Here is a 19,395-nt window from a genome sequence, read left to right as displayed (position 1 = left end):
ACTCTTAAGGGCGGGTCCAATTCTGGAGGGCGGACCCAGTCCCTAGATGGTGGACCTAAACTTTAGATGGCGGACCTAAACTCTAGAGGGCGGGTCAAGACTCTTGAGGGCGGGTCAAGACTCTTAAGGGCGGGTCCAATTCTGGAGGGCGGACCCAGTCCCTAGATGGTGGACCTAAACTTTAGAGGGCGGACCTAAACTCTAGAGGGCGGGTCAAGACTCTCGAGGGCGGGTCAAGACTCTTGAGGGCGGGTCCAAATTTTGGAGGGCGGGCCCAGACTCTAGAGGGCGGACCCAGATAGAGTTGCTGTCGTGTAAAATACAAATAAAAATATAATGCAGTGATTTATAATTCACAGAAACTCCACCTGTCATTGAAAAGAGCCCACAGACGACACTTTTAATGCTAAAACTGAAAATGCATTTAAATGTGATGTCACAAGAGGTCACGTTTATCAGGGAGTTTCATCACCTCTTCTTCACACACCAAACAGCTTCAGTGGGGAACAGTTCTCCACTCTTTGCTCGCGTCGGATCCACAGCTCAGGGTCTCTGTCAGGATATTTGTTCTATATTTCCAACGTGAGAATGAAGACAGGCCAGTTGGCGGTCTGGCAACGACTTCCTGAAAATAACATTTTAAAAAGCCGTTTCTGAACATGATGTCTACATCAGATTTAATGGCGCCCTCACAAAGAAGCATCATCACCACCATCATCATCATCATCAGATTCTGTTTGTGTTCACATTTCGTGTCTGAACTTTTTTTTTTTTTTTTTGGAAACAGGATTCTGAAATCTGATCACGTGACAGAAAAACAGGATGAAATGACAACAAGCACAAAAATAGATGCTGATCCGACAGAACGACGGTTTGCTCTATTTCTGTTATTCACATCCCTGATAAATAGAAAATTTTCTCAGTGATGCAGCTTCTCACGCTATTGATCACTTCTTATATTTTGTGCAATTCCTCCAGGGGCTCGTCTGTTTCTTTACGGCTCTCTTTATATAAATAGCATCTCTTCTTGTTTGTGTCTCGATCACTAATGATGAGGATGGCATCCTTCCTTTGGTTTTTAAACCTGTGAGCTGGAAAACCCTGACAAAAAGAAATATTTGGGTGAATACTAAATGGCTTTGTTAAATTATATTACATTTCCTGTATGTAACAATAATCCATGAGGAAAGCCTCTCATTGATTACCTTTAAACCAGGATGAATTCCTCTTTTTCTTATGCAAATCTGTGTATTTGTGCTGAAAAAAGGAGTTTGAGACTCGCTGCTCTAATCAATAAATATGAGCTAATTATGTGCCAGTATTTCTCCTTTGTATCACCCATCCAGCTTGTTCCCAGAAAATTAATATATGAATTGATTTAGGGGGGAATAAACAATGCAGCCTAATATGTAGAAGAAATAATTGCTGTAAATGTTGATTGGACAGATATTGATTATCTAATGGAATTATGTTGACAAAGTCAGTAAATGATGGTGGAATGGATTACACACACACTCGTCTGGATTCTCCTTGAATTTGATGTTTGAAAGAAGACGAGCTTCCTGATTGGTTGGTGAGCCAAGGAGATGAAATTATTGGAACAATAATGACCTGATTTCACATGATTAGAAACTATTGATACTGCAGATACTAAGACTTATTATGGGGATTGATTACTGTATCAATATTGCACTAAAATATTGGCAGTAAACTGCTTTTCCTTAAAATGAATGTGTGTCCTATGGGGGTAATTAACAGAATTGATTATTGATTGGCAAATTCCTCTGTAAAAAATAAAAGCGTTCAAGAATATGGCAATATGGTGTGATAATATTTTTATAATAATTAAAAGCATCAGAAACAGAATTATTATAGCAATTCTGGTCTTGGATTGGCTCAGAACTATATTATGTGGAATTATTCTTGTGCATTATAATATATAAAATATTACAACACAGTTACGGTAATTATTTAGATTTTTTTCCATGCATGTTGTTCTGTTCCCATCAGAATTAAATCAAGTTAAGGCGAAATGGAACACAGCGCCTCAGTGTACTGACATCCACCACCGATAGAGGGCGCGCTTGTCAAACTTATTGCATCTCCACGCTCCTTTTAGCTGTCCCTTCATGAGTTATGATAGAGATTTGAACAAACAGCCTATTTGAAAGTGGACAAACACCATTATTCCACCAGTGAAGGAGAATCCACGCGTGTTTTCTCAGTGTAAAGAAGAGACGGGTGTAACCAGACTGAATTCCAGCCCAGACAGAGCAGATGGCTTTTCATAACCAATCACCATTTCACACTCTATTGCCCAATCAGTTTTACATTTGTATGTAAAGTGGTCGACCGTTTGAACAGATCAACAGATGGTTTGAAATGTACGATGAGAAGCGCTGGTGCGCAAAGAAAAGCGTCCAGAGAGAGATGCTTTAAAGAATGTCACAGGAAAACAAGCAGGACATTTGATGTGACTTAGATTTTGTGTTGGTAAAGAAGTTGTGATAAAAAAAATGCTTTTTGGAGCAGAGGTACTTTATTAAATTTAGGTTTATTTCATTATCTCCTGTATGATGCAAACAGAAAGAACACTGTGGAGAGAAATTCTCGGAGTAATTACAACATAATTTTCCGGTGGTGTCTGGCGTACAAGTAGAACTAATTATCCCTCATAAGTTAAGGAACCGCTGTGAAAATATCCCTTAATAAATAATCTGTATTATTATCCAAGTGTGAATGGTGAAGAAAGGTTATGCTGCTACTTATTATTTCTGATTTATTTATTTATAGTAAGTTGAATCATAGCGATTAGCTTCTTTTATTACACAAACATGTTTGTGGTTAAAATTCTAATTATGTGGAGCAACATTACATTACATTTTATCTTTTTTTATGTTCACAAAAACATTTCACAAACTATATTTGAAGACACTCTTTATTACTGGTGCTAAATAAACTCCTGAAGCTCATTTTCATCTTTTACTAACCCAAACATCATTCTTTGAGAAAACTGAACCGATTCAGTTCGTTTGGAGAAACTCAACAAACTTCACACTATTGAACTGTTTTCATGCCTCTCCACTGATTTGATATTTGACAGCTGAAACTCACGATTAAATATTGGTGGATTATGTTGTTTACTGTAATCTGTGGTTGTTAAACTCAGATTATCTGACCCAAAGTTAAATTGATACAACAAATTCGATGTTCCTGATACGTAAAACTAAAAATCTGAGATAAATCAGGACAACTATTGTTTGTTTGTTTAAAATTCTTCATACGTCGAAATAATAATTCAAAGTTACCTTAACAAAAGGTGATGAATTAGTAAAACGTTTAATGCACACTAAGCATAAATAATCTGAAGAAAGATTATTTACGCAACTTTCAGGGTTTTTCATCAAAACTTAAAACTTTGAGTTGCGACTCAAAACTCAAAAATCCAGTGCAGTTATATGCCTTGAATTTTTGAGTTTTCTCCTTTTATTTTTTAGCATAAAATATTTCAGATTGAAAAAATACAGAGATGATCAGATGATCCTTGTAAAAAGACAGAAATAACGTTAGTCAGCAGAACAAAGAATCAAAAAATACCAGAAAAAGAATTAAAGACGACTGGTTCTTCTACAGGGCGACACGGTGGTGCAGTAGGGGGCGCTGTTGCCTCACAGCAAGAAGGTTCTTGGTTCAATTCCTTTCCACGTCTGCGTGGCTTCCCTCCTGGTTCTCCAACTTCTTCCCACCTCCGAACACCTTCAGCAGGTGAATCAGTCACTCCCAATAATCTGTAGGTCTTTGTCTTTCATGCCACCCCACGATGAGCTGGCGTCTTATCTGGGGTGTACCCCAGGCTGTCCTCAAAGGTCCAGATGTAACTAATAAATGTAACTAAATGTAACTCAGTGTAATGTAACTAAATGTAACTAAATGTAACTCAGTGTAATGTAACTAAATGTAACTACTCCTTAATGTAACTAATAAATGTAACTAAATGTAACTCAGTGTAATGTAACTAAATGTAACTACTCCTTAATGTAACTAATAAATGTAACTAAATGTAACTCAGTGTAATGTAACTAAATGTAACTACTCCTTAATGTAACTAATCAATGTAACTAAATGTAACTCAGTGTAATGTAACTAAATGTAACTACTCCTTAATGTAACTAATAAATGTAACTAAATGTAACTCAGTGTAATGTAACTAAATGTAACTACTCCTTAATGTAACTAATAAATGTAACTAAATGTAACTCAGTGTAATGTAACTAAATGTAACTACTCCTTAATGTAACTAATAAATGTAACTAAATGTAACTCAGTGTAATGTAACTAAATGTAACTACTCCTTAATGTAACTAATAAATGTAACTAAATGTAACTCAGTGTAATGTAACTAAATGTAACTACTCCTTAATGTAACTAATAAATGTAACTAAATGTAACTCAGTGTAATGTAACTAAATGTAACTACTCCTTAATGTTAAATAACTGAATTTCTGACTGATTCTAGTTCCAAACATTACAGTTAGACAGAAAAAAACATGTTTGTTTGTTTCTCTGTTCGAACATAAATCCTTTTCATTTGTCAGGTTATTAAACCCACAGAACTCCATCAATCAAGGATCAAACTATCAATCAATAAAGAAAAATAACATCAGACACAACTTAGGACGTTAACTCTGACAAAAACGTCGTGAACAAAGTTAATTTTCTTTATCCTCTTGGATCCTTTGATCCTTCATTGATGGATTCTGTGAATGACTGCATTGTGGGAAATGTATTTTTTGCTCAAAGCACACTTTTGACCTATTTATTTTTAGATAGTCTGACCTTTTATGCTCTCGCGGGCCAAATAAAATGATGTTGAGGGCCATATTTGGCCCCCGGGGCCTAGAGTTTGACACATGTGAGTTAGACAAAAGCTGCAGGTGGAACTTTATCGGACTGGTACATTCAGGTTCTGTGTGATACATTCCGGTTAGCATGCGCTGCTCACATGCAGCAGAACCACAGGTGACATCATAAGTTGTTGGGTTTTTTTAAAAGGAAGAATCTCAATTGGTTTTTTTTTGACAAATAAAATAATTTCTAATCATTCCGACAGAGTTTATTCGCTCTGATGTAACTTTGTCTTCTGACATGCAGGAAGAATGTCGATATAAAACTAGTCATGAGGGAACGGGTCCCTTCACACCGACTTCCTCCTGGAGCGGGGGAACTCCTGGAGGCTGTGTCCGGGCGAGAGCGTGCTTCCTGGGGACGAGGGCCCGGTGTGGCCCCTGGAGGCCGGCGATCCAGCCTGGATCCTGTAGGACACAGAGTTGTAGTAGACGGAGTTGAGGTGGCGCTCGCCGTGGGGCAGAACCGGACCCCCGCAGAACCCCAGGCGGTGGCAGACGCAGGACCACAGCGAGCTGAGGTTGGACTCGGGTCGGCGTCTCCCGGCGCTGATGTTGAGGTGTAGCCTGTGTCTGCAGGGGCTCCTCCGCGCCTCCTGCTCCTCCGCCGGGGAGGCGATGAGGTTGATGCGGCTGGTTCCTTCCTCCATGGGGAGGAACAGCGTGCTGTGGCTGCGGCTGCGCTCCACGCCGCTCCCGTTTCCCCCCCGGCGACGGTCTCGGCCGCGCTCCCCTCCCCCGTCCAGGAGGCCCCGGTCCCTCTTCAGCGACGCCCTCTCCTGAGCGTCCCTCCTCTCGTCTTCGGTGTTCATGGTGAGGAATCGGAGCACCACCAGGTTGAGGAAGGCCCCGATGACCGTCAGCCCCACCAGGATGTACATGAAGCTGAAGGCCACGTAGGGCGTCTTCTCCTGGAGGTCCTCCTTCTTCTGCAGCGCCACGAAGTCCCCGAAGCCGATGGTGGTGAGCGTGATGAAGCAGTAGTAGTACGCGTGGAAGAAGCTCCAGCCCTCAAAGTGGGAGAAGGCCGCGGCGCCGACGCACAGCGTCCCGATGCAGGACAGGAAGCCCACCAGGACCATGTTCTCCATGGACACCCCGGTGCGTCGGAAGCCCAGGACCTTCTTCATCAGGTGGAGGAGGTAGCGGACGAAGGTGTTCATCCGTTCCCCGAGGCTCTGGAACATGACCAGGGTGAGAGGGATGCCCAGGACGGCGTAGAACATACAGAACACCTTCCCGGCGTCGGTTCCAGGTGCGGCGTGTCCGTAACCTGGACGACACGGATGGAGATGAACCCAAACCCCGGTGATGATGATGAGCATCAAAATGTTCCTCAGAAGATGAGGAGACGCTCCAGCCTCAACTTACCGATGGTGGTGATGACTGTTATGGCAAAGTAGAAAGAACCAGCGAATTTCCACTGCCTCCCGGCGCGGTGGGGGTCGGCTTGCAGCACCACCCGCTCGATTTCGCGGTAGTCTTCCTCGGAGAAGCGGTACTTCTTCTTCATCTCCGTGCGCTTCTGCTCCAGGACGCGCCGGCGGGAGCTCTCCGTCTCCGACTCCAGCGCGTCAAACACCGCGGCGCCGACCAGCAGGTAGGAGAACATGCAGAGGATGAGCGACAGGGTCCGGACGTTCTGCTTCTTCATCCTCGGTGTCGGTCTGGACGTCGGGGGGTTCTGGACTTCAGCGGGGTCTCCACATCGGAGCCGCAGCCTGTTGCGTCAAACCGAGTGGCGGCGGTGACGCGCAGGGGCATTTAGGTCAGAAAAACAGCCCCACCGGGTTCAGATTCACAATTGTTGTGGGGTAAATAAGTAGGAAAACATCCCGGGAGAAAATCCCGCTGCGCGCATTGAAGAGAGATCGATGATCTCCACCAGCGTGGCCTCAGCGCGCCACTGCGCATGCGCACACCGCTCTCCGGTAAACGCGTGTGTGTGTGTGTGTGTGTGTGTGTGTGTGTGTGTGTGTGTGTGTGTGTGTGTGTGTGTGTGTGTGTGTGTGTGTGTGTGTGTGTGTGTGTGTGTGTGTGTGTGTGTGTCACGCATGCACACTGGAGGGGTTGCGGCTCCATGAGAACCACCGGCTTCCTAGATGCTTCTGCAAACCTAATGTAGGTGATGCTGGTTGTCATGGTTACTTTGACCAGAAGCACAGACTTGCACTGCAGTGACGTCTGAGCTCATATGTTAGGCGTAACGGTCCAGGCCCTCACACGGTGAATTATGTGCACATCAAGTATTATAATGTAAACATTCACAGTGGAGAGAGAAGAGAGGAACGTCTGCTTTGGTGCTGATGATGCTCCGACCAGACGACCACGAACAGACGTTCACACAGGAGGTGTCAGACGGGTCCCTGGTGGATCACTGGATGTTCTTTTGTTCCTCTCAAACGGGCCGACGTGCCCACATGGACCTGGTTTTGCGTTAAGTGGCTAAATCGACGCACTCGCATCCCCCGCTGTGATTCAAACCAGCTCTCCGTAAATCAATTACATCTCAGCTGATAAGAGAGGAGAGTGAAGTGCTCACAGACACCCATCAATCCACACAGCTTTATATTCCACTTCTGTGTCAAAGCCCCCAGGGGCCCCCGGGGGCCGAATGAAGCGGTCCATCAATCCCCATCGGGCCTGGCCTGGAAGATAAGTATTGGAGATCAATGAGACGCTCCATCGATTGGCTTCTCGGCTGCTTAAACACTTATTAGCAGGTCATTTACATCAAGGATGGAAGATAGAGACGATAAAGAAGTGGTTTGGTTCATTTATTGATTCTATTGCTTTTACTTCTTGTCAATACGACTACTTCTGAACTGATTGCACTGATTTTCTAATGGGAATGTGTTTGTTTAGTTCTCATTCGTCCTGTCAGTTGGTTTATTTATTTTTTTAGCATCTCTTTTGTCAAACGAAGCATTTGCCACCCCAAAAAAAACCCAAAAGTTTATTTTTTTTAATCTCTCCAAATCAAACTGACCTCCTGTGGTGATGCTGGGGTTTATGCAGATGGTCCAGAATCATTTTTAAAAATGCACACGGCATCAAGCAAGCAAAAAAAAAAAAAAAAAGAACCCTGTGCCTACAAGCAAATTTCTTTTCTACATAAAATCCATCTGCCACGTCTGCATCATAAATGCAAATCAGGTAAAATCCTGCAGGAAGGTTTATAAAAATTAATCTCCACTGTCACAGCCAAACTTTTAGAATAAAAGGGGAATCTGGGTTTATTCACAACTCAGACAAATTAAAGTTAAATTAAACCGTCTTAAATCTGTTGTAGGTTTTATTTATGGAGGTTTCTGTTTCACAACATTCATGTAAAACAGGAAAAATGAGTCACCGGAAACTTTAGCTGCAATGATGCCAAATCTCAGGCCGAAACGGGCAAATAAAGCCCAGATTGGGTAAAAAAAAAGTTTAAAAAAAAAAAAGATGATAAAAGCTGTAGTAACCACAATATGTTAATGATTTTTTGCAAAATATAATCTAAATCCAAAAACTGCTGTTGGCTTTATTGTTTTATTTGACATCTTATTTCTCGTTCCTGGACTATATTGATCATAAAAGACGTTTATTTCCTGTCTAATACGTCCTCAGTGCAGCAGAAGAAACAGAAATCCGATGAAAGCTGAGTGTGAATTAATCGCAAGAGAGGAGTTTTTTCATCATGAACTGTCTAACTGACTTGTTTCTGTCACATAGATTAAGAACAGAGGGAAAACAGCGATGACATCATCCCTCAGAGAACACGGGAGTCATGCGTGTGTTTGACTCGGAGTCTCATAGAGGAGGCCTCAAACGACCTCCGCACGCTTTCTCAGCTTAACTCCATCAATCCTTATGAAATGCAAGAAGTCAGAACATCATTTTGCTGTTAAACCTGCAAACATGTTTTCCAGGTCGCCATGGTTACAGTCAGGTCACAGTAAAGGAAAGCGGTTAATGGTCGAACATTTCTTTAAAACGTAAATTGGAAAGCGTCGTGTTGGAGGAGAATTAAAAGGGAATATTCTAAATGATGGGAAATGAGCTCAAATCAGATTTTGAAACTTTGAAACTGCAGTTTTATGACACTTTAAACAGTTTAGATGAGACAGAGTTCAGCTGAACAGCTCGCCATGAAACAAACCCAAGCAGGGAAGATTTATTTATGTCTTATCGTCATCTTTTTGTCTGTGTTGAGCTCAAGAGGCGACAAGATATCAGTTTATAAAGCGAGACACAAAATAACGTCTGCAAAAACCGGGTGGCTGCAGAGCGCTCTGGTTTCCACAGTAACTAAAACCAAAAATAGAATCCTACACAAGTGGCCATTCAACACCGAATCCCCTGTGATAATACACAACTCTATTTATACCCATTAATAATGAAAGTCTCATGTTGAGAAAAGGATCTGAGAAATTAATGAAAATCTAAAGTCTATACCTACAGGCTGTATATCCTTGACTCTTTGCTGCACCTTAGGATGACACAACGTAATGAAGATGCTGCATGTGTCAGACACTTCTAATAAGAGCTCAGCCTGGATTTATATTTAAATTATTAAAAAAAGAGAGAGAAAGAAAACGGTTTGAACTGTGACTTTGTGTCCAGGCACCGCCGCCTTATGTGTCAATGACAAGAGATCAGAGAATACCAGAACATTCTCGTGCCACAGCTCCCACTTTAGCGACCATATTCAAATTAAGCAGGACTGACTGTGATCTCTTTGTAATTGTGGCTCTTTGTTCGTGGAAATTGGCAGCCAAAATAGACGTGATTTTCTCTTAAATAGGGAGGAGTGAAGACACCTTGTTACAGTCCCAGTGGCAATGATCCTGTCAGTCTTTGATTAATGATTTATGAATATCTAATAAAAATGATTTCTTCATCAATGCATTACTTTGTTTTAGTTCACTCATATTTACATATTAGCTACAACATTATTGCTATTCATTTTGATCCCCAGTTAGTTAGAATCTAAATAATGAGGAGTTTTTTATGAGAGGATAGGGCTGAATAACATATTTTTCTACTTTTGGACCTTTATAAAATTGCAATATTAGTTTTTAAGTCAATATTTTGCGTTTTTTTTCTTTGTTTACTGTCTAACAGAACTTGATCATTGTTATCGACATGAATCAGAACTCCTAGATTTTTGGTGATATTTAGAATTGTTATACATTATTATACTGGTTACGTTTTGGCAGACACATACTGTATATACGGTATATATAAAATCATTTTCTTATATATATTTTATACAGTTGAGTATATCAAACATCCGTGTGGTGGACATTAGTGTAGTTATTGTAGTATCCATTGCACTTTTCATTGGATTACTGCTATATTTCAAATTATATTATAAATTACTTATAATGATATAAAAAACAAGTAAAATCAATATCTTGATACTTCAGTGGTTTTACTGTACTGTGGGTTTTACACGAATTCATCCAAAAACGCTTTAAGAGGCTCAGCAAACGTAAAACCGGTGTTTCTGAATAACCAGTAGGTTATTACGCGTTCTGAATTACTGGAAAAGTGTCTTTAGAGGAAAAGTTATTCTGAAGACGCACTTATTTTCCGATTAATCAAAGCACTTATCATGGCAAGGGCGATCTGTGTCAATTTAATCTTCTTCTTTTCCTTTTGTCTTTTCCCTTCAGGGTCTCCACAGCCAATCAGTGTCCTCCATCTAACCCTGTCTTCTGCATCCTCTTCTCTCACACCAACTACCTTCATGTCCTCTTTCACTACATCCATAAACCTCCTCTTTGGTCTTCCTCTAGGCCTCCTGCCTGGCAGTTCAGAACTCAGCATCCTTCTACCAATATATTCACTATCTCTCCTCTGGACATGTCCAAACCATCTCAGTCTGGCCTCTCTGACTTTATCTCCAGAACCTCTAACATGTGCTGTCCCTCTGATGTACTCATTCCTGATCCTATCCATCCTGGTCACTCCCAGAGAGAACCTCAGCATCTTCATCTCTGCTACCTCCAGCTCTGTCTCCTGTCTTTTCCTCAGTGACACTGTCTCTAGACCAAACAACATCGCTGGTCTCACCACAGTTTTGTACACCTTTCCTTTCATTTTAGCTGAAACTCTTCTATCACACATCACACCTGACACTTTCCTCCACCCGTTCCATCCTGCCTGGACACGCTTCTTCACCTCTTTTCCACACTCTCCATTGCTCTGGACTGTTGACTTCAAATCCTCCACCTTCTTGATCTCTTCTCCCTCTAACCTCACTCTTCCACTAGGGTCCCTCTCATTCACACACATGTACTCTGTCTTACTGCGGCTAACCTTCATTCCTCTCCTTTCCAGGACAAACCTCCACCTCTCTAGCTTCTCCTCCACCTGTTCCCTGCTCTCACTACAGATCACAATGTCATCTGCAAACATCATAGTCCATGGAGATTCCTGTGTGACCTCGTCTGTCAGCCTGTCCATCACCATAGCAACAAGAAGGGGCTCAGAGCTGATCCCTGATGCAGTCCCACCTCCACCTTGAACTCCTCTGTCACACCTACACACACCTCACCACTGTCTTACAGTCCTCATACATGTCCTGCACCGCTCTAACATACTTCTCTGCCACTCCAGACTTCCTCATACAATACCACAGTTCCTCTCTGGACACCCTGTCATCAGCTTTCTCCAGATCTACAAAAACACAATGCAGCTCCCTCTGGCCTTCTCTGTACTTCTCTATAGATAGATAGATAGATAGATACTTTATTAATCCTATCAACATCCTCAAAGCAAATACTGCATCTGTAGTACTCTGTTTTGGCATGAAACCATACCGCTGCTCACAAATGTTCACTTCTGCCCTTAGTCTAGCTTCCACTACTCTCTCCCATAACTTCATTGTATGGCTCATCAGCTTTATTCCTCTGTAGTTGCCACAACTCTGCACATCTCCCTTGTTCTTAAAAATGGGCACCAGCACACTTCTCCTCCATTCCTCAGGCATCTTCTCACTATCTAAGATCCTGTTGAACAACCCAGTCAGAAACTCTACTCCACCTCTCCTAGACACTTCCATACCTCTACAGGTATATCATCAGGACCGACTGCCTTTCCACTCTTCATCCTCTTCAGTGCCCTCCTCACTTCATCCTGACTAATCTTTGCTACTTCCTGGTCCACAACAGTCACCTCTTCTAGTCTTTGTTCCCTCTCATTTTCCACGTTCATCAACTCTTCAAAGTACTCTTTCCATCTTCCCATCACACTACTGGCACCTGTCAATAGACTTCCATCCCTATCCTTAATCACCCTAACCTGCTGCACGTCCTTCCCATCTCTATCTCTCTGTCTTGCCAACCGGTATAGATCAGTCTCTCCCTCCTTACTGTCCAACCTAGCATACCAGTCATCATAAGCTTCTTGTTTGGCCTTTGCCACCTCTACCTTCACCTTACGCTGCATCTCCCTGTACTCCTGTCTACTCTCCTCAGTCCTCTCAGTGTCCCACTTCTTCTTAGCTAACCTCTTTCTCTGTATACACTCCTGTACCTCCTCATTCCACCACCAAGTCTCCTTATCTACTTTCCTTCCAGATGACACACCAAGTACTCTCCTACCTGTCTCCCTGATCACATTAGCTGTAGTTTTCCAATCTGTGTCAACTTAATGGGAGGAAGGATTCTCTAACGTACGAGCCGTCCCTGAACGCAGCACCGGTGCTGCAGCCGCCAACGTCCCGCTGGCTGGCGGTGGAACACTGGGGAGACGGCTGGTCGGGGCCGTCCTCGTGTCACCTGGAAATGCGAGCGTAACTGGATTCATTTCCAGTTTCGTTTTGTTTTTCTGCTAAAGCGGGTTTTTACGTTTATTCAGCTTTGACCAGCGGGTTATCTTCACGATGGAGGACGACTGTGCGTGTGAGTACGACTCGACCTGGGACACGGAGAGCGACGGAGACGAGCCGGCCGGAGAGAGCCACAGCCGGCGGTCGTGTTCGGACAAAAACAAGTCCGGCTGGACGCTGACGGTACGAGCCTTCGCTTCTACCTCCACCAAACCTCCTGTTACCCGAACAATGTCGGGTCGTGGACCGCTTTAACGCTTTTAAACGCATCCAGCGTTTGCCTTTATTACCAGGTCTGCTAATGCTAGCTTAATGTTTGTTAGCTAGCCGGCTAGCTGCTAACGCTAGCCGGCTAGCTGCTAACGCTAGCCGGCTAGCTGCTAACGCTAGCCGGCTAGCCTGTAATTCATCGACGTTTCTGTATTTATAAAATTGTAATAATATAATTATAAAACAATTATGGTGCATAAATATGTAATCAACGTTTGGAAGAAAAATATTTATTATCCCGGTAATTACTAACGTGGAAGCTGCTAGCGGGCTAGCTTGGCCTGCCGCCCTGGAGGTGCACTTGTGGAGCGTTATGCTAACATGAATAAGCTAACAGTGACTCCAGCTAGCATCCATCAGTTTAATTATTGACGTTATTGGTTGTATTGATTGTCCTCTGCAGTGGCATCACACCTCTAGGAACATGAGGGCAGCGAAGGACATGCAGAACTACCGGAGGGGCTACCCGGTGAGTCCGCAGCTGGAGCTCCATCCAGTGGGTCTGGATGTATCACCCCCACACACACACACACACACACACACACACACACACACACACACACACACACACACACACACCTGACTGATCACATCACCCTGTTTCCTCTGATCCTCAACAGAACCTGACCGACGACGAGTGTGCAGAAGACAAGATGAGCAATCTGCAGTTTTATCTCAATAAATTCCCTTCGGCTCCTGATGGTAAAGCGTTCACACACCGTTTCAGTGTGTGTGTGTGTGTGTGTGTGTGTGTGTGTGTGTGTGTGTGTGCTGACATGTTCTCTGTATCGTCTTGACGCAGACGTCTACATCGAGTCGTTCCTCAAGGAATGGAAGAATGACTACAAGAGACTGGAGAGAGTTCACTCGTACATTCAGTGGTATGTTTTATTTATTATTTACAGCCGGCGGAGCTTCGTCTGCCGACGCGACGCCGTTCATTACAGGAATGTCATTTATAAAATAAGACGGCGTCGGCGTTTGGTGCGGTGTCGGTGTGGGACGAGGCATCAGGGGCATTTTAAGGCTCGGTGGTGCTGGAGTGATAACACAAAGAGAAGAAGAAGAAAGTTCCTTTATTGATCCCTCAAATGAGGAAAATCTTTTTTACACTTGATATATTTCACACAGAAAACTGTGGAACCTTTTTGGTGTCGGTCAAACTTCCCTTCAGTTTCTATGGTAACTGCTTCTGCTTGAGGTGGTATTAAAGTTTGCTGTGCTGCCCCTCCTTTTGTGGTCTTATGCATGTCTTAAATATACGCTTGTTACATGCATGTAAGACATATACACCACCGACCGATTAAGCATCAAACATTATTTTCACGGACCATCTTTTAAGGTGTGTCGGATAAATACAACAAAATAAAGCGATACCATCAGCATAAAAACAGTTTTTATCTAAATATAATAATATAAGCGTGAATCAACTTTATTAGCAATGTTTACAATGATTATTTCAGTGCAAGTACAGATAATAAATGGAATTAAACCTGAGCGCTATTATTTTTCTATCTGGTTTCCATCAGCTTCCTGTCTCCCATCTGTCCGACGGCTCAGTGTCACTTCCTCCCCTCGCGTGTTGTCTGTGTGTGTGTGTGTGTGTGTGTGTGTGTGTGTGTGGGGAAAGTGGAGTGTGTTCCTCTCACGTCCGTTTTTGGATATTTATCGGTCGTGAGTGAGAGAAATGACTCCACCATAGAACTCGTAGCGATCTGACTTTCATCTTCAGCCGTGTGTGTCGTTGTCTTTCCATCAGCAGTGGGGGCTACCGCCGTTACTACGCTGTCATTTTTCTTTGAATATTAAACATTATGATGTTGCACGCCCCCCCCTTCGGGGCGTAGGAGCTGCTTCAGGGACGGCCGGCATCATCTTTTTTAGAATTGGAGTCTAGTTTCATTAAATCCTAATTAGTTTTGTGTTGCTGCTCTCTCCAATCCATCGACAGGCTGTTTCCGCTGCGGGAGCCGGGGGTTAATTACATGGCTTCAGAACTCACCAAGAAGGAGATCGAGGTAAATGTAGCACGAAGATTCTAAACCAACACCCACAAGATTATCCTGCAGAGTTGGGTTCTCAGCTAAATTATCAGTTTCCGGTCACCTTGCGTGTTGAGGGGGGGGGTTAATTCTCCTTCATGTGTTCTGCAGGCCTTCAAGAAGAGCGACGACGCCAAGAAGAGGCTGGTCGAGTCCTACGAACTCATGTTGGGCTTCTACGGCATCCGATTGGTCAACAAGGAGACGGGCGAAGTGAAGCGAGCTGAAAACTGGAAGGAGAGATTTGGAAACCTGGAGCGGTCAGTTTTGCAGTAGCATGTGTGTGTTGGTGTGTGTGTTGGTGTGTGTGTGTGTGTGTTTTTCCAGGTTTTAATTCCAGCTTCATCTTTCAGGAACATGCACAACAACCTGCGCATTACCCGCATCCTGAAGAGCCTGGGGGAGCTGGGCTTCGAACACTACCAGGCGCCGCTGGTGCATTTCTTCCTCAAAGAGACGCTGGTGAAGAAGACGCTCAGCAGCGTGAAGCGGAGCGTCCTCGACTACTTCCTGTTCGCCGTGCTGGACAAGGAGAAGCGACAGGAACTGGTTCGCTTCGCTTACGGTCACTTTGAGCCGAAGGATAAGTTCGTGTGGTGTCCCCGAAAGATCCAGAAACAGTTCAGGAAGGCAGAGAAGAGAACGGACGCCGTCGGGAACGGAGACGGGAACAACGACATTCACTCACGGGGCAAAAGCAAAGACGTGGAGGTGGTGGCGCAACAGAAAGACGACGCATCGGATAAAACTCCGAAGGCTCAGAAAGGAGCCGATAAAACGATTAAAGAAAAGAACAAACCGTCCGAGACGTCGCCTGAACGGAAAACCGAAGCGGAGCCCGTCAGGAACGGGAACGCCGAGGCGGAGTCGACCAATGAGGAGCTGGGGAACGGGAACGAGTCCCTAGAGGAGGAGGAGGACATGGATCAGTCGCCCAGCCCCGACACCAATCCCAACGCCGACGGGTTCACCGACAGCCCCCAGGAGCCGGACGGCATGCAGATCGAGACCGACGGCGACATCGAAGCTGAAAAACCACCAAAGAAGAAGAGAGAAGACGACGAGGAGCCGCCGAGCAACGGGGATCTCCCCGCGGGGCGGGGGGAGGAAAAGGTGGCGACGGGTCAGACGAGCCCGTCAGCACAAACCCCCTCCAAGACTTCCAAACATTCCCCCTCCCTGTTTGTGGGGAGGGAAGAGAAAATCCCCAGAACTGACTTTAATCAGGCGTCGGATCAAAAAGAAGAAGAAACCTCGCAGGCAGGTGTGTGTGCAGCAAACGGGTCGGCGAGCAGCGGCGCCGGCGAGCAGACCGACGACAAATCAGACACGGATATGAAGTCGAGCCCCTCGGACTTCCACCACAACGTGGGGAATTCATGAAGAGACTGGGGGGGGGGGGGCAGAAATCCATTCATTTCACTTTAGAGGAGACGGAGGTGAACTTTAAAAGACTTTCTGGCCTTATTTCTGTTTATTTGATGTTTAAATATCGATTCTTTCCTCCGGGGAAGAATGAAGGACTGGATGAAGGACTGGATGAAGGACTGGATGAAGGACTGGATGAAGGACTGGATGAAGGACTGGATGAAGGACTGGACGTGACGTCGGAGCGGACGGCTGGTGATATTCTGTGTTTTTCTTATTGACAGCAATAAGAATCAAACTGACGACCACAAAAGTTGAGTCGGTTTACGTCCCAAAGTCTCATTCCATTTTTTTTTTTTTGACAGTATCTGTCATTATTTTAGCTGTATTACAGTAACACACTTTGAATTAGATTCATATCGCGTCGTTATTTTAATATGAAATCACAACTTGTGTTCAGAATGTCTCACATTTTTAGAAGTTTACTTATACGTTTAGCAGCTCCACGTGGCTAATGGGGATTAGCTGTTGAAAACATGCTAGTGCTAGCCTAGCCACCCTGTTGGTCATGTGATAGTTACTTTGCTGTCGAATGTTTAAAAAAACGTGCGATAAACTTCATGTTTTTTTGTCTGTTGACAATAAGGAAAATAAGATTTAACCAGCTTTATCCGTTTAGATTCTACCGACGGATACGTGAAACACTAACACGGATGTGATCGTTTCAGCGTTTCTATCACCTGAAATACTTTCTCAAGTGAATATTTTTATGCACTGAAACATCACGAATTGGAAGTTGCTTGTTTTTCTCGTGGGCCTGTCGTGTTTAAACCAACCTGCGCTGGTTTGTGTTTCTGCTGTTCAAACGGACTTTTAAGGCTGTCGGTGAGGTCCGATTCTGTGTTTTCATGCCGGTTTGGAGGTAGAATTTTGAACAAAAGTCTTGCCAAAAATGTGAAAAGACTGATTGATTGTATTATATTTGTGTCCTCTCTGCAGAACTGATAAAGCTTTGTTTCTAATTTAAGGTCCACTGTATGTTAATTTACAAGCCAGGTTGATTCTATTCTTTTTATATTTGCACTTAATTTTCACTGTTAAATGATGATATTTACATCATGAGATGCTAATGACTTTAGCTGAATTGTTTATATATGACTTTTTCCCAACTAAATATCTGGCTGTTGACAAAGCAAAATAAAATGAGACTATTTTTGATGCTTTTATGCGATTTATGTTGAACAAAAGTCTTGAGGACCATCAGAGTTTATTGAATCACATGTTTCAGAATAGAAACGTTAGAAGTCAGCCTCTCCTCCTGTTCCTGGGTCTCCTCTTTGACTTGCCGGCGCAGCAGCAGGAGTCAAAAATATGTTTCTGCAGAAAACAAAACGATGGATGCAGCAGAACGTTCTCGGGATGGGATGCTGACGGGATCGGTGTTCGTCCTGAATGAAAACACTTGACCAGGCTGAGACGACATGAACACCAGTGATCAGACCCCGTCCATCGAGCTGTTTTTAGTTCCGGATGTCTTTTTAGCAGTTTGCTCCACTAAACCTCACTCATTAAGGAAATAGAGGTGATTGTGTTTCTATATTTTTCACTTCCTGATGCTGTCAATTTGGAGGTTTCTATGGAAACCGGCCTTACGTGAAACGTACTCCATCAAGCTCTAAACGCCCGTTGGGAATCTGCCATTTGATTGTCTGTTAGTACAAAAGCCGGTGGTGTTATATCCTCAGTAAGGGATTAACTAACCCTGACTTCAGAAGTAATAATAAAAAATGAACCCTTCATCTTTAAATACAGTTAAAAGTTTTTTAAATTCTGTTTCTGCCCAATCCAAAGTTAGTAAAAACCCTCGATGAGTGTTTGTTGTCCTCCCATCGACAAACGAAGTTAAAGCGTGACCTTCTCCTCCGAGGGAACAACCGAACCCGCTCCAGCACAAACATGACCTTTTTTTTTGTTTTTTTATGAAGCACTAATTAAAAAGGAATTAATCTTATTGCTACTTTACTGTGTTTGTTCTCACATGAACGTCTGTGCAGGCATAGCAACAGTAACCAAGGAGGGGAAGTGATGGCAATTCTTGAGCCTCTTTTGCAGACCTTAACACAAATCAGAAGTTTAACACCTTTTTTTTTTTTCTATAGTTGCCCTGAAAATCCACTTTTAATGACTTCAGTCTCAATATTTCTCCTGCCTGGAATAGCTTCACTAATAACAGACACGTTTGCGAATCAGACGACGTTAAAACATCGTTCCAGCCTCCATAGATTTATTTTGGCAGCAGAACTTCTTCTGCGAACCCCGAGACGTTCATCCGTGCTTGAAAGCACAGGAAATGTCAGCTCCAGTAGCTCAAACGCCTCTAAATGAGGCACAGAAATGTTGGACGCTGTTCTGTGGAGCGATGAAACAAAACTTTTTGGGCCTGTTGGAGCGCCGCGTCTGGAGGAGGAAGAATGAGTCACTCTGAAAATAACACCTCAGCTACGATGAAGCTGAAGCATGGCAGGCGTGCTGAAGCACCGCTTCGTTCCCTCGGGCACCGGAAGCCTGGAGGAGGCGGATGCAGCGCAGGAACCCAGGAATATTCCAGAACCGGAGGCCTTTCATTGATGAGGAACGGGTGAAGATTCCTCAGAACCTCGTGTCGTGTTGGCAGCAGCTCTCAGCTGCAGAAACGGAACGGTTTAGGACTGAAATGAACAGAAAATTCATTTTACTGCTACTGCATTGGACGGCTGGTGAAACCCCTGAACCCCAAGAAGCAGAAACTGACTGAAAGAAAAAAGATGAAAAAATTTTTTAATGCTCAAAAAAAAAAGCACATAAATGAGCAGAGTGGGAAAAAACAAGATGCAATAAAGAAAAATAGTTCCATCCGTTAAACATGAAGCTCAAGCAGCAGAAACACGACCAGGAAACGAAACAGGACGGAGGGTGGGATTAGGGAACAGGTGTTGAAAACAGGTGGAAGAGG

The 19,395-nt window shown here is 43.7% G+C and overlaps 2 protein-coding genes across 2 annotated transcripts; one reads left to right on the top strand and one right to left on the bottom strand.

Moving 5' to 3' along the window:
* Window positions 1-5,194: 5,194 nt before the first annotated feature.
* Window positions 5,195-6,564, bottom strand: kcnk15 (potassium channel, subfamily K, member 15). The gene is made up of 2 exons (XM_068342573.1): window positions 6,276-6,564; window positions 5,195-6,177 (listed from the first exon to the last, which is right to left on the bottom strand). Exons 1-2 carry the CDS (start codon window positions 6,556-6,558, stop codon window positions 5,195-5,197), a joined length of 1,266 nt encoding a protein of 421 aa, XP_068198674.1. The 5' UTR covers window positions 6,559-6,564.
* A 6,045-nt stretch (window positions 6,565-12,609) lies between these two features.
* ogfr (opioid growth factor receptor) lies at window positions 12,610-17,606 on the top strand. Its single transcript, XM_068333480.1, has 7 exons — window positions 12,610-12,906; window positions 13,397-13,462; window positions 13,614-13,695; window positions 13,796-13,874; window positions 14,945-15,011; window positions 15,147-15,295; window positions 15,389-17,606. Exons 1-7 carry the CDS (start codon window positions 12,778-12,780, stop codon window positions 16,416-16,418), a joined length of 1,602 nt encoding a protein of 533 aa, XP_068189581.1. The 5' UTR covers window positions 12,610-12,777; the 3' UTR covers window positions 16,419-17,606.
* The last annotated feature ends 1,789 nt before the right edge of the window (window positions 17,607-19,395 follow it).

Source organism: Antennarius striatus, chromosome 2 (genome assembly GCF_040054535.1).
Source record: "Antennarius striatus isolate MH-2024 chromosome 2, ASM4005453v1, whole genome shotgun sequence".
In the NCBI taxonomy this organism is placed as follows: domain Eukaryota; kingdom Metazoa; phylum Chordata; class Actinopteri; order Lophiiformes; family Antennariidae; genus Antennarius; species Antennarius striatus.
Note: the sequence above shows the minus strand (reverse complement) of the source record. Positions and strands in the feature narration are given on the sequence as shown.